This window comes from Anomaloglossus baeobatrachus, chromosome 3, assembly GCF_048569485.1.
Source record: "Anomaloglossus baeobatrachus isolate aAnoBae1 chromosome 3, aAnoBae1.hap1, whole genome shotgun sequence".
Classification (NCBI taxonomy): domain Eukaryota; kingdom Metazoa; phylum Chordata; class Amphibia; order Anura; family Aromobatidae; genus Anomaloglossus; species Anomaloglossus baeobatrachus.
This window is the reverse complement of record NC_134355.1, coordinates 25,609,256-25,623,603: the sequence shown is the minus strand read 5'-3', so window position 1 is coordinate 25,623,603 and position 14,348 is coordinate 25,609,256. Positions and strand designations below refer to the sequence as shown.

The following is a 14,348-nucleotide window of genomic DNA, read 5'->3' as shown; positions in this document are numbered from 1 at the left end:
TAGAACCGCCCCTGTAAAGTGTATTTGACATATCTGATTTGATTTCTCAAAACAGGACATTTAAAAGAAAAGTGTCATCAGATAACCAACTATTGTTTAAAGAGAACCAAGGATTTGGCTATATGAGGTGTAGGCAGTGTCATACTGGCAGTAATATGCTGCATCCAGGCATACCTGTTATACAGTGTGTCCACCCATATCCTGTACACCGCCATTAACTTGAGAACGGCGGCAGCTATAGGCATAGAAGTGGTGTCTAGGTATCGTAAAGTAGCCTTGCGCTATGCAATGAAACCACCTATAGCGCCACCTGGTGGAAAACAACGGAGTTAGCATTTTTATTAAAAAAGAAAAACAAAACAATTCGTCATTTTTACACTGGACCTTATCCTGCACTCTGCTTCTTGTTCTGTGCAGATGACTTTTCAGCAGTCACATTATGAAAGACAGGAATATAAATCAAGGATAGCACAGGATAGGCTGATCATAATAGGTGAGGTCACAGTTCACCTCCTCCTCCTCTTGTAGGATGACTGATAACTCCTCTATATACATTAGATAACACAGAATCCACCATTCACAATAAGTGATGTCACAGCTCCCCTCCTTCCTGTACAATGAATGGTAGGTTCTGTGTTTTCTACTGTATATAGAGGTGTTCAGTCATTGTACAGGGGAGGAGGTGAGCTGTGATATCACCTATGTTGAATGGTAGATCTTGTGTTATCTACTGTATATAGCGGTGTTATCAGTCACAAATGGTGATGGTACAGGAGGTGAGCTGTGATATTACCTATTGTGATAACACCGCTATATACAGTAGATAACAGGCTCAACATAGGCGATATCACAACTCCTATCCACCTGTACCATGACTGATAACACCTCAATATACAGTAGATAAGAGGATCCATCATTCACAATGTGGTATCACAGCTCACCTCCTCTTGTACAACCACTAATATCACCTCTATATACAGCTGATAACACAGGATATACCATTCAACATAAGTGATGTCACAGCTCACCTCCTTCTCCTATACAATGAATGACTGATAACACCTCTATATACAGTAAAGAGCATAGGATGCACTAATCACAATAGGCGATATCACAGCTCACCTCTTCCTCGAAAATTACTGACAACACCTCCCTATACAGTAGATAACAGAAGCCACCATTCATACAATAAGAGATATCACAGCTCACCTCCTCCTGTACAATGACTGATGACCCCTCTATGTACAGAACATAACACAGGATCCACCATTCACAATACGTGATGTCACAGCTCACCTCCTCCTGTAAGTGATTATGTCACAGAATAAGGAGATTTATAATGTAAAATATAGAAACTTTAATAAAAATTAACACATGAAACGTTGCGTTTGGCTTATTTTTTGCCCCCGGCTGCATGAACACTTGCGGTAATGTCCAGGTCTGATACTGTGGGAAGTATTTATTTCTTCTTAGCTTTGCTTGGTTTGGCAAACAGTGAATGGTCTATCTGTTCTCTGGAGAGTCCACGCACTGAGAAGAGTCTGGCCGCGCGCTCCTGCAGGGTTCCCCCGCATTTCAGGCCGAGCGCCACGAGTTCCACCTTCAACTTTTCCAGTCCCAGCACTTCCAGCTCTGACGGCGAGGCGATTGCAAGGAGGTCGAAGGGCACGGTAACCTGCCAGCAAGAAAAGAGAAAGAATAGTCCTCAATGACGGCACACAGGAACTTATTTTAGAGGATAGCCATGATGTGAGCCTAAAGACCTGCCATCAAACTGTGGTGGGGTCAAAAATAAAATAAAAAAAAAAAAATATAAAGAAGGGAATTTTGTTACTTACCGTAAATTCCTTTTCTTCTAGCTCCAATTGGGAGACCCAGATAATTGGGTGTATAGCTTCTGCCTCCGGAGGCCACACAAAGTATTACACTTAAAAGTGTAAACCCCTCCCCTTCTGCCTATACACCCCCCGTGCTCCCACGGGCTCCTCAGTTTTGGTGCAAAAGCAGGAAGGAGGAAACTTATAAATTGGTTTAAAGTAAATTCAGTCCGAAGAAATTTCGGAGAACTGAAACCATTAGACATGAACAACATGTGTACACAAAGAACAACAGCCCGAAGGGAACAGGGGCGGGTGCTGGGTCTCCCAATTGGAGCTAGAAGAAAAGGAATTTACGGTAAGTAACAAAATTCCCTTCTTCTTTGTCGCTCCATTGGGAGACCCAGACAATTGGGACGTCCAAAAGCAGTCCCTGGGTGGGTAAAATAATACCTCTTAATAGAGCCGTAAAAACGGCCCTTTCCTACAGGTGGGCAACCGCCGCCTGAAGGACTCGCCTACTTAGGCTGGCATCTGCCGAAGCATAGGCATGCACCTGATAGTGTTTCGTGAAAGTGTGCAGGCTCGACCAGGTAGCCGCCTGACACACCTGCTGAGCCGTAGCCTGGTGCCGTAAAGCCCAGGACGCACCCACGGCTCTGGTAGAATGGGCCTTCAGCCCTGATGGAACCGGAAGCCCAGAAGAACGGTAGGCTTCGAGAATTGGTTCCTTGATCCACCGAGCCAGGGTTGATTTGGAAGCCTGTGACCCCTTACGCTGGCCAGCGACAAGGACAAAGAGTGCATCCGAGCGGCGCAGGGGCGCCGTACGAGAAATGTAGAGTCTGAGTGCTCTCACCAGATCCAACAAGTGCAAATCCTTTTCACATTGGTGAACTGGATGTGGACAAAGAGAAGGTAAGGAGATATCCTGATTGAGATGAAAGGGTGATACCACCTTAGGGAGAAATTCCGGAACGGGCCGCAGAACCACCTTGTCCTGGTGAAACACCAGGAAAGGAGCTTTGCATGACAGCGCTGCTAGCTCAGACACTCTCCGAAGCGATGTGACTGCTACTAGGAAGACAACTTTCTGCGAAAGGCGTGAAAGAGAAATATCCTTCATTGGCTCGAAGGGTGGTTTCTGAAGAACCATCAGCACCCTGTTCAGATCCCAGGGTTCTAACGGACGCTTGTAAGGAGGGACGATGTGACAAACCCCCTGCAGGAACGTGCGTACCTTTGGAAGTCTGGCTAGGCGCTTCTGAAAAAACACAGAGAGCGCTGAGACTTGTCCCTTAAGGGAGCCAAGCGACAAACCTTTTTCCAATCCGGATTGAAGGAAGGAAAGAAAAGTAGGTAAGGCAAATGGCCAGGGAGTAAAACCCTGATCAGAGCACCAGGATAAGAATATTCTCCACGTCCTGTGGTAGATCTTGGCGGACGTTGGTTTCCTAGCCTGTCTCATAGTGGCAATGACCTCTTGAGACAACCCTGAAGACGCTAGGACCCAGGACTCAATGGCCACACAGTCAGGTTGAGGGCCGCAGAATTCAGATGGAAAAACGGCCCTTGAGACAGCAAGTCTGGTCGGTCTGGTAGTGCCCACGGTTGACCCACCGTGAGATGCCACAGATCCGGGTACCACGACCTCCTCGGCCAGTCTGGAGCGACGAGGATGGCGCGGCGGCAGTCGGACCTGATCTTGCGTAACACTCTGGGCAACAGTGCCAGAGGAGGAAACACATAAGGCAGTTGAAACTGCGACCAATCCTGAACTAATGCGTCTGCCGCCAGAGCTCTGTGATCTTGAGACCGTGCCATGAATGCCGGGACCTTGTTGTTGTGCCGGGACGCCATTAGGTCGACGTCCGGCATCCCCCAGCGGCAACAGATCTCTTGAAACACGTCCGGGTGAAGGGACCATTCCCCTGCGTCCATGCCCTGGCGACTGAGGAAGTCTGCTTCCCAGTTTTCTACGCCCGGGATGTGAACTGCGGATATGGTGGATGCTGTGGCTTCCACCCACAGCAGAATCCGTCGGACCTCCTGGAAGGCTTGCCGACTGCGTGTTCCGCCTTGGTGGTTGATGTATGCCACCGCTGTGGAGTTGTCCGACTGAATTCGGATCTGTTTGCCTTTCAGCCACGGCTGGAACGCCTTTAGGGCAAGATATACTGCCCTTATCTCCAGAACATTGATCTGCAGGGAGGACTCTGGCTGAGTCCAGGTACCCTGAGCTCTGTGGTGGAGAAAGACTGCTCCCCAACCTGACAGACTCGCGTCCGTCGTGACCACCGCCCAGGATGGGGGTAGGAAGGATTTCCCCTTCGACAATGAAGTGGGAAGAAGCCACCACCGAAGGGAGGCTTTGGCTGCCTGAGAAAGGGAGACGTTCCTGTCGAGGGACGTCGACTTCCTGTCCCACTTTCGGAGAATGTCCCATTGAAGTGGACGCAGACGAAACTGCGCAAAAGGAACTGCCTCCATTGCTGCCACCATCTTCCCTAGGAAGTGCATGAGGCGCCTCAAGGGGTGTGACTGGCCATGAAGGAGAGATTGCACCCCTGTCTGTAGTGAACGCTGTTTGTCCAGCGGAAGCTTCACTATCGCTGAGAGAGTATGAAACTCCATGCCGAGATATGTCAGTGATTGGGCCGGTGTCAGATTTGACTTTGGGAAATTGATGATCCACCCGAATCTCTGGAGAGTCTCCAGAGCAATGTTCAGGCTGTGTTGGCATGCCACTCGAGAGGGTGCCTTGACAAGCAGATCGTCTAAGTAAGGGATCACCGAGTGTCCCTGAGAGTGTAGGACTGCTACCACTGTAGCCATGACCTTGGTGAAGACCCGTGGTGCTGTCGCCAGGCCGAAAGGCAGTGCCACGAACTGAAGGTGTTCGTTCCCTATGGCGAAACGCAGGAAGCACTGATGCTCTGGTGCAATCGGTACGTGGAGATAAGCATCTTTGATGTTGATTGATGCCAGGAAGTCTCCTTGGGACATTGAGGCGATGACGGAGCGGAGCGATTCCATCCGGAACCGCCTGGTTTTCACGTGTTTGTTGAGCAGTTTTAGGTCCAGAACAGGACGGAAAGATCAGTCCTTTTTTGGCACCACAAACAAGTTGGAGTAAAAACCGTGACCCTGTTGCTGAAGAGGAACAGGGATCACCACTCCTTCTGCCTTCAAAGTGCACACCGCCTGAAGGAGAGCATCGGCTCGCTCGGGGGGCGGAGATGTTCTGAAAAAACGAGTCGGAGGACGAGAGCTGAACTCTATCCTGTAACCGTGAGACAGAATGTCTCTCACCCAACGGTCTTGAACATGTGGCAGCCAGGCGTCGCAAAAGCGGGAGAGCCTGCCACCGACCGAGGATGCGGTGTGAAGAGGCCGAAAGTCATGAGGAGGCCGCTTTAGAAGCGGTTCCTCCGGCGGTCTTTTTAGGACGTGACTTAGACCGCCATGAATCGGAGTTCGACTGACTCTTCTGTGGCCTGTTGGACGATGAGAATTGAGACCTGCCCGCGGGCCGAAAGGACCGAAATCTCGATTGTACCTTCCGTTGTTGAGGTCTCTTCGGTTTGGGCTGGGGTAAGGATGAATCCTTTCCCTTGGATTGTTTAATGATTTCATCCAATCGCTCACCAAACAGGCGGTCGCCAGAAAATGGCAACCCGGTTAAGAACTTTTTGGAAGCAGAGTCTGCCTTCCATTCACGTAGCCACATGGCCCTGCGGACTGCCACCGAATTGGCGGATGCTACCGCCGTACGGCTCGTAGAGTCCAGGACAGCATTAATGGCGTAGGACGCAAACGCCGACGCCTGAGTGGTTAATGACACCACCTGCGGAGCAGAGGCACGTGTGACTGCATTAATCTGCGAGTGACAAGCTGATATAGCTTGGAGGGCCCATACGGCTGCGAATGCCGGAGCAAAGGACGCGCCGATAGCCTCATAGATGGATTTCAACCAGAGCTCCATCTGTCTGTCAGTGGCATCTTTGAGTGAAGCCCCATCTTCCACTGCAACTATGGATCTAGCCGCCAGTCTGGAGACTGGAGGATCCACCTTGGGACACTGAGCCCAACCCTTGACCACGTCAGGGGGGAAGGGATAACGTGTGTCCTTAAGGCGCTTAGAAAAGCGTTTATCTGGACAAGCTCGGTGTTTCTGGACTGCCTCTCTGAAGTCGGAGTGATCCAGAAACGTACTCATTGTACGCTTAGGAAACCTAAAACGGAATTTCTCCTGCTGAGAAGCTGACTCCTCAATTAGAGGCGCTGGGGGAGAAAGCTCCAACACCTGATTGATGGTCGCTATAAGGTCATTCACTATGGCGTCACCTTCAGGTGTATCTAGGTTGAGAGCGGCCTCAGGATCAGAATCCTGATCTGCTACCTCCGCTTCATCCTCTAGAGAGTCCTCTCGCTGAGACCCTGAGCAGTGTGATGAAGTCGAGGGACTTTCCCAGCGAGCCCGCTTAGGCGGCCTGGGACTGCGGTCCGTGTCAGAGACCTCATTTTGGGACCTATAAGTCACCCCAGGAGCATTTTGCTGCTCTAACTGAGGGGGGCCTGGGGTCAATGAAACAACAGTGCCCGGGACCTGATTTACCGGCCTGGACTGTAAGGCTTCTAGTATCCTAGCAGACCATTTATCCATACTCTCAGACAGTTTGTCAGCAAATACTGCAAACTCCGTCCCTGTCACCTGGACAGTGGTAGCAGGTGGTTCCACTTGGGCCACCAGTAGCAGAGGCTCCGGCTGAGTAAGTGCCACAGGGGCCGAGCATTGCACACAATGAGGGTCAGTGGAACCTGCCGGTAGTATAGCCGCACATGAGGTACAGGTTGCAAAGTAAGCCTGTGCTTTGGCACCCTTGCTTTTTGCGGACGACATGCTGTTGTCTCCTCTGAGTACAATCCAGGAGGGTATATAGCCAAAAATCAACAGTGCGACCGTACAGTGTAAATGTATAGCATATAAGCATATATATATATATATATATGTACACTTCGGCACTCAGTGGGGCCAGCACCCAGGTGCTGCTTACCGACCGCTCAAAGCGGTTGTGTGATCACCAGATTCCCTGCCTGGGCCTCCCAGAGCCGTGTTGTCTCTCCTCTCCAGCGTCAGAGGTGCTGACAGGAATGGCTGTCGGCGTTCTGTGGAGAGGAGGGGGCCGTGGGCGTGCCCCAGAAAGTGCGGGAATCTGATGCCCCACTGTGCTGAATGAGGGGGGAGGAGGATACACAGTATGCTCCAGCCCTCAGCGCTGACGTTCTGTGCAGCGTCCCGCCCTTCCCCTGACTGGCAGGCCTGGGGGCGGGAGTATGCGATGCTAGGCCGCAAAAGCCGGGGACTAAAGTTATAAGCGCGGCCGGCAAATAAGAGCGGCCGGCGCGGTAGTCCCCGGCGCACTAACACACCCAGCAGCGCTGCGGCGTGTAGGGCACAAGCGCTCCATGCGCGGTCCCCCAGGGGGACACCGAGTACCTCACAGTAGCAGGGCCTTGTCCCTGACGATACCCGGCTCCGGTCCAGCAGATTCCTCAGGGGCTGCGGAGGGAGCACGGCCTCAGTGCCTGGAGGCCGATTAGGATCCCACTTCACCCAGAGCCCATTAAGGGATGGGGAAGGAAAACAGCATGTGGCTCCTGCCTGTGTACCCGCAATGGGTACCTCAACCTTAACCGCACCGCCGACCAGAGTGGGGTGAGAAGGGAGCATGCTGGGGGCCCTGTTATGGGCCCTCTTTTCTTCCATCCGACCTAGTCAGCAGCTGCTGCTGACTAAGATGTGGAGCTATGCGTGCATGTGTGCTTCCTTCGCACAAAGCATAAAAACTGAGAAGCCCGTGAGGCACGGGGGGTGTATAGGCAGAAGGGGAGGGGCTTTACACTTTTAAGTGTAATACTTTGTGTGGCCTCCGGAGGCAGAAGCTATACACCCAATTGTCTGGGTCTCCCAATGGAGCGACAAAGAAATATAAAATATAAAATATATATATAATTTTTATTAATATATATTATATTAATATATATTTTATTATTAATATATTATATTATAATATATTATATATATTATTAGTACTATTATTAATGTACATATATATAATAAAATATATAATAATGATATACATACACATATATATATATATATATTTTTTTTTTTTAATTGAAAAAAGGACATCATGTGCACATACCCTGGGGGTCCGCTGCTGCAACAATCACCTATATAGCCTGAAGGTACACTCCACCCCACAACAGTACTGGAGGCCCCTCCTTACTCCTGAAGGCCGATGTGTGGCCGCCTCTGGACTGATAGACGTCAGCATAGGGGCCTTTAGGACCCCTGTTCTCAGGATCGGTGGTGGTCTCTGATCAATTTGTTTAACCTGTTAGTCACTAGACCAATTTTGTTAGGTAGTTAGAAGGGTTCAAAGTTCATCAGCAATTTCTCGTTTTTCCCAAAACCATTTTTTTTTTGGAGACCACATCACATTTGAAGAGACTTTGAAAAGCCTAGGTGACTGAAAATATCCAAAAGCGACCCCATTCTAGAAAAAAAAACAAACAAAAACTGCACCCCTCCCACTGCTCAAAACCACTTCCAAAACGTTTATTAACCCTGTGGATGCTAAACAGGAATTTATGCACAGTGGAAAGAAAAAAAAATAATTATATTTTACCTACAAATGTTGCTTTAGCCTCAATTTATTCACTTTTACAAGAAACAGCAGAACAATGTGGACCCCACAGTTTGTTCCCCAGTTTCTTCTGAGTGTGCAGATACCCCATATGTGGTCAGAAACCTCTGTTTGGACAAATGGGAGGGCTCAGAACGGAAGGAGCAATATCTAAATTTTGGGAAAAGCTGAAATAGGCTGCGGGCACCATGTTGTACTTGCAGGCCCCTAAGGTAACTTAAACTGCAGAAAACCCCCACAAGTGACCCCATCCTAGACATTAGACTCCTCAAGCCTTCTATCTAGGGGTTTAGTGAGCATTTTGAACCCACAGGTACTACACAAAATTTGATAGCATTAGGTCGTCATATTGAAATTTTCATTTTTTCACAAAAACGTTGCTTTACCATTAAACTACTCACTTTTACAAGAGGTAATGCCAAAAAGTGGACCCCACAGTTTGATACCCACTTTCTCATGAACGCAGGGATACCCCACATGTAGTAAAAAAGTTCTGTCTGGACAAATGGGAGGACTCAGAAAGGAAGGAGCAATATATTTAAATTTCGGAAAGCGAATTTGACTGAAATAAATTGCGAGCATCTTGTCACATTTGCAGAGCCCCTAAGGTACCAAAACATCACAAACCCCCACAAGTGACCCTATTTTGGAAATTAGATCCCTTAAGGATTTTACGTTAGGGGTGTGTTGAGCATTTTGTACCCATCGGTGCTTCACAAACAATGTAGATGTGAAAACTATAGTTATGTTTTTTCCGCTAAAATATTATTTTAGCACAAAACTTTAATTTTGACAATAGATAATAGGAGAAAACAGACCCCATAATTTATTAAGCAATTTCTCCCGAACACAGTGATTCCCCCATACATGGTCAAAATCTAAAGTTTGGGTGCATGGCGGGGCTAGGAAAGCAACCAACGTTATTTGATTTTTGGAACCTAAATTTGGACGTGTTGCATTTGCAGAGCCCCTGTGGTGCAAAAAATGCAGAAACACCCACATGTGACCCCATTGGGCAAACTAAACCCTGTAATGAATTGATCTATTGGTGTGGTGAGTATTTTTAAGCCACAAATTATACAGAATTTTATTAGATTGGGTCGTGAAAACAAAAAACAAAAAAAAGTTTTTCCAATAAAATTTTACTTTAGCCCCAAAATTTTAAATACAAAGGGTAACAGGAGAAAATGGACAATTTGTTAAATAATTTTTACCGAACGTGGCAGTACCCCACATGTGGCTGTACACGACTATTTGAGCACACGGCGGGGATCAGATGGGAAGGAGGGAGACTTAGTATTTAGAACACAGATTTTGTTACAGATTGTGGCCTTCATTATCTGAGCCCCTGAGGTTCCAGATCAGCTGAAGCCCCACAAGTGACCTGTATTCGAAACGTCACTGCATAAGGAATTCATTTAGGGGTGTAGTGAGAATTGTGGACCCACAGGGGCCTCACTGAGTTTTAACATTTCAGTGGATTTTTAATTATTAGCTGCAATTTCTCAGTCAGTAACTCAAGGATTAAAAGTGAAAATGGACCCCACACAATGTAAATGTACAATTTTCCAGAACGCGCTGATGCCCTATATCAGACACCACTATGTGGCCACACGGCAGGGCTGAGCTGGAAGGAGTCATTTTCCTTTTAGAGCACAGATTTTGCTAGAATAGTTTCTGGTCAACATTTGCGGAGCCAATAAAGGTGCTAGAACAGCACAAAACCCCCAATAGTGACCCCACTGTAGAAACTGCACCTCTCAAAATCTGTGGCTGCAGTGAGCCATATTAGAGCTTGTTTATTTTGTGGGACGGTTTGGAGTCTTTTCTGCCATTTTATTTATTTTTATTACATTACTTCTTGATCGCCTTTTATTTTTTGTGTGTTCGTATGATGAAAAAGAAGGGAATTTTGTTTACTTACCGTAAATTCCTTTTCTTCTAGCTCCAATTGGGAGACCCAGACAATTGGGGTGTATAGCTATGCCTCCGGAGGCCACACAAAGTATTACACTAAAAGTGTAAAGCCCCTCCCCTTCAGCCTATACACCCCCCGTGCTGCCACGGACTCCTCAGTTTTGGTGCAAAAGCAGGAAGGAGGAAAAAATTATAAACTGGTTTAAAGTAAATTCAATCCGAAGGAATATCGGAGAACTGAAACCATTCAACGTGAACAACATGTGTATACAAAAACAGGGGCGGGTGCTGGGTCTCCCAATTGGAGCTAGAAGAAAAGGAATTTACGGTAAGTAAACAAAATTCCCTTCTTCTTTGGCGCTCTATTGGGAGACACAGACAATTGGGACGTCCAAAAGCAGTCCCTGGGTGGGTAAATAATACCTCATAATAGAGCCGTAACAGCTCCGTCCTACAGGTGGGCAACCGCCGCCTGAAGGACTTGCCTACCTAGGCTGGCATCTGCCGAAGCATAGGCATGCACCTGATAGTGTTTCGTGAAAGTGTGCAGGCTCGACCAGGTAGCTGCCTGACACACCTGCTGAGCCGTAGCCTGGTGTCGCAAGGCCCAGGACGCTCCCACGGCCCTGGTAGAATGGGCCTTCAGCCCTGAGGGAACCGGAAGCCCCGAGGAACGATAAGCTTCGAGAATTGGTTCCTTGATCCACCGAGCCAGGGTTGATTTGGAAGCTTGTGTCCCTTTACGCTGGCCAGCGACAAGGACAAAGAGTGCATCCGAGCGGCGCAGGGGCGCCGTACGAGAAATGTAGAGTCTGAGTGCTCTCACCAGATCTAACAAGTGCAAATCCTTTTCACACTGGTGAACTGGATGAGGGCAAAAAGAAGGTAAGGAGATATCCTGATTGAGATGAAAGGGGGATACCACCTTAGGGAGGAATTCCGGAACCGGACGCAGAACCACCTTGTCCTGGTGAAACACCAGGAAAGGAGCTTTGCATGACAACGCTGCTAGCTCAGACACTCTCCGAAGTGAAGTGACTGCTACTAGAAAAACCACTTTCTGCGAAAGGCGTGCGAGCGAAATATCCCTCATTGGCTCGAACGGTGGTTTCTGAAGAACCATCAGCACCCTGTTCAGATCCCAGGGTTCTAACGGACGCTTGTAAGGAGGGACGATGTGACAAACCCCTTGCAGGAACGTGCGTACCTGTGGGAGTCTGGCCAGGCGCTTCTGAAAAAACACAGAGCGCAGAGACTTGTCCCTTAAGGGAGCCTAGCGACAAACCCTTTTCCAATCCGGATTGAAGAAAGGACAGAAAAGTGGGCAAGGCAAATGGCCAGGGAGAGAAACCCTGAGCAGAGCACCACGACAGGAATATTTTCCACGTCCTGTGGTAGATCTTGGCGGACGTTGGTTTCCTAGCCTGTCTCATGGTGGCAATGACCTCTTGAGATAATCCTGAAGACGCTAAGATCCAGGACTCAATGGCCACACAGTCAGGTTGAGGGCCGCAGAATTCAGATGGAAAAACGGCCCTTGAGACAGCAAGTCTGGTCGGTCTGGCAGTGCCCACGGTTGGCCGACCGTGAGATGCCACAGATCCGGGTACCACGACCTCCTCGGCCAGTCTGGAGCGACGAGGATGGCGCGGCGGCAGTCGGCCCTGATCTTGCGTAACACTCTGGGCAACAGTGCCAGAGGAGGAAACACATAAGGAAGCTGAAACTGCGACCAATCCTGAACTAAGGCGTCTGCCGCCAGAGCTCTGTGATCTTGAGATCGAGCCATGAATGTTGGGACCTTGTTGTTGTGCCGTGACGCCATTAGGTCGACGTCCGGCATCCCCCAGCGGCAACAGATCTCCTGAAACACGTCCGGGTGAAGGGACCATTCCCCTGCGTCCATGCCCTGGCGACTGAGAAAGTCTGCTTCCCAGTTTTCTACGCCCGGGATGTGAACTGCGGAGATGGTGGAGGCCGTGGCTTCCACCCACATCAAAATCCGCCGGACTTCTTGGAAGGCTTGCCGACTGCGTGTTCCCCCTTGGTGGTTGATGTAAGCCTCCGCTGTGGAGTTGTCCGACTGAATTCGGATCTGCTTGCCTTCCAGCCACTGCTGGAACGCTTTTAGGGCAAGATACACTGCCCTGATCTCCAGAACATTGATCTGAAGTGAGGACTCTTGCTGAGTCCACGTACCCTGAGCCCTGTGGTGGAGAAAGACTGCTCCCCACCCTGACAGACTCGCGTCCGTCGTGACCACCGCCCAGGATGGGGGTAGGAAGGATTTCCCCTTCGATAATGAGGTGGGAAGAAGCCACCACCGAAGGGAAGCTTTGGTTGCCTGAGAGAGGGAGACGTTCCTGTCTAGGGACGTCGGCATCCTGTCCCATTTGCGTAGGATGTCCCATTGAAGAGGACGCAGGTGAAACTGCGCGAAAGGAACTGCCTCCATTGCTGCCACCATCTTCCCCAGGAAGTGCATGAGGTGCGTCAAGGGGTGTGACTGGCCTTGAAGGAGTGATTGTACCCCTGTCTGTAGTGACCGCTGTTTGTCCATCGGAAGCTTCACTATCGCTGGAAGAGTATGAAACTCCATGCCAAGATATGTAAGCGATTGGACCGGTGTCAGATTTGACTTTGGAAAATTGATGATCCACCCGAAACTCTGGAGAGTCTCCAGAGTAACGTTGAGGCTGTGTTGGCATGCCTCTTGAGAGGGTGCCTTGACCAGCAGATCGTCTAAGTAAGGTATCACCGAGTGACCCCGAGAGTGGAGGACCGCAACTACTGTAGCCATGACCTTGGTGAAAACCCTTGGGGCTGTCGCCAGGCCGAACGGCAGTGCCGCGAACTGAAGGTGTTCGTCTCCTATGGCGAAGCGCAGGAAGCGCTGATGCTCTGGAGCAATCGGTACGTGGAGATAAGCATCTTTGATATCGATCGATGCTAGGAAATCTCCTTGGGACATTGAGGCGATGACGGAGCGGAGGGATTCCATCCGGAACCGCCTGGTCATTACGTGTTTGTTGAGCAGTTTTAGATCCAAAACAGGACGGAAAGACCCGTCCTTCTTTGGAACCACAAACAGGTTGGAGTAGAAACCGTGACCCTGTTGCTGAAGAGGAACCGGGACCACCACTCCTTCTGCCTTCAGAATGCCCACCGCCTGCAGAAGAGCCTCGGCTCGCTCGGGAGGCGGAGATGTTCTGAAGAATAGAGTCGGAGGACGAGAACTGAACTCTATCCTGTAACCGTGAGACAGAATGTCTCTCACCCAACGGTCTTTTACTTGTGGCAGCCAGGTGTCGCAAAAGCGGGAGAGCCTGCCACCGACCGAGGATGCGGTGTGAGGAGGCCGTAAGTCATGAGGAAGCCGCCTTAGTAGTGGCACCTCCGGCGGTCTTTTTAGGGCGTGATTTGGACCGCCATGCGTCGGAGTTCCTCTGATCCTTCTGAGGCCTTTTGGACGAGGAGAATTGGGACCTGCCCGCCCCCCGAAAGGACCGAAACCTCGACTGTCCCCTCCTCTGTTGGGGTGTTTTTGGTTTGGCCTGGGGTAAGGATGTTTCCTTTCCCTTGGATTGTTTGATGATTTCATCCAATCTCTCACCAAACAAGCGGTCGCCAGAAAATGGCAAACCAGTTAAGCACTTTTTGGAAGCCGAATCTGCCTTCCATTCCCGTAGCCACAAGGCCCTGCGTATTGCCACCGAATTGTCGACTGCAACCGCCGTACGGCTCGCAGAGTCCAGGACAGCATTAATAGCGTAGGACGCAAATGCCGACGTTTGAGAGGTTATGGACGCCACCTGCGGCGCAGACGTACGTGTGAGTGCGTCAATTTGCGTCTGACCAGCTGAGATAGCTTGGAGTGCCCATACGGCTGCGAATGCTGGAG

General features: G+C 49.6%; 1 protein-coding gene across 1 annotated transcript in view; it reads right to left on the bottom strand.

Annotated features, from left to right (window-relative positions):
• Positions 1-1,342: 1,342 nt before the first annotated feature.
• SDE2 (spliceosome associated SDE2) overlaps positions 1,343-14,348 on the bottom strand; it is a 33,420-nt gene continuing 20,414 nt past the window's right edge. Inside the window, exon 7 of the mRNA XM_075339068.1 lies at positions 1,343-1,675. Within this exon, the coding sequence (XP_075195183.1) occupies positions 1,460-1,675 (216 nt within the window). The 3' untranslated portion in view covers positions 1,343-1,459. The remainder of the gene's footprint in view (positions 1,676-14,348) is intronic.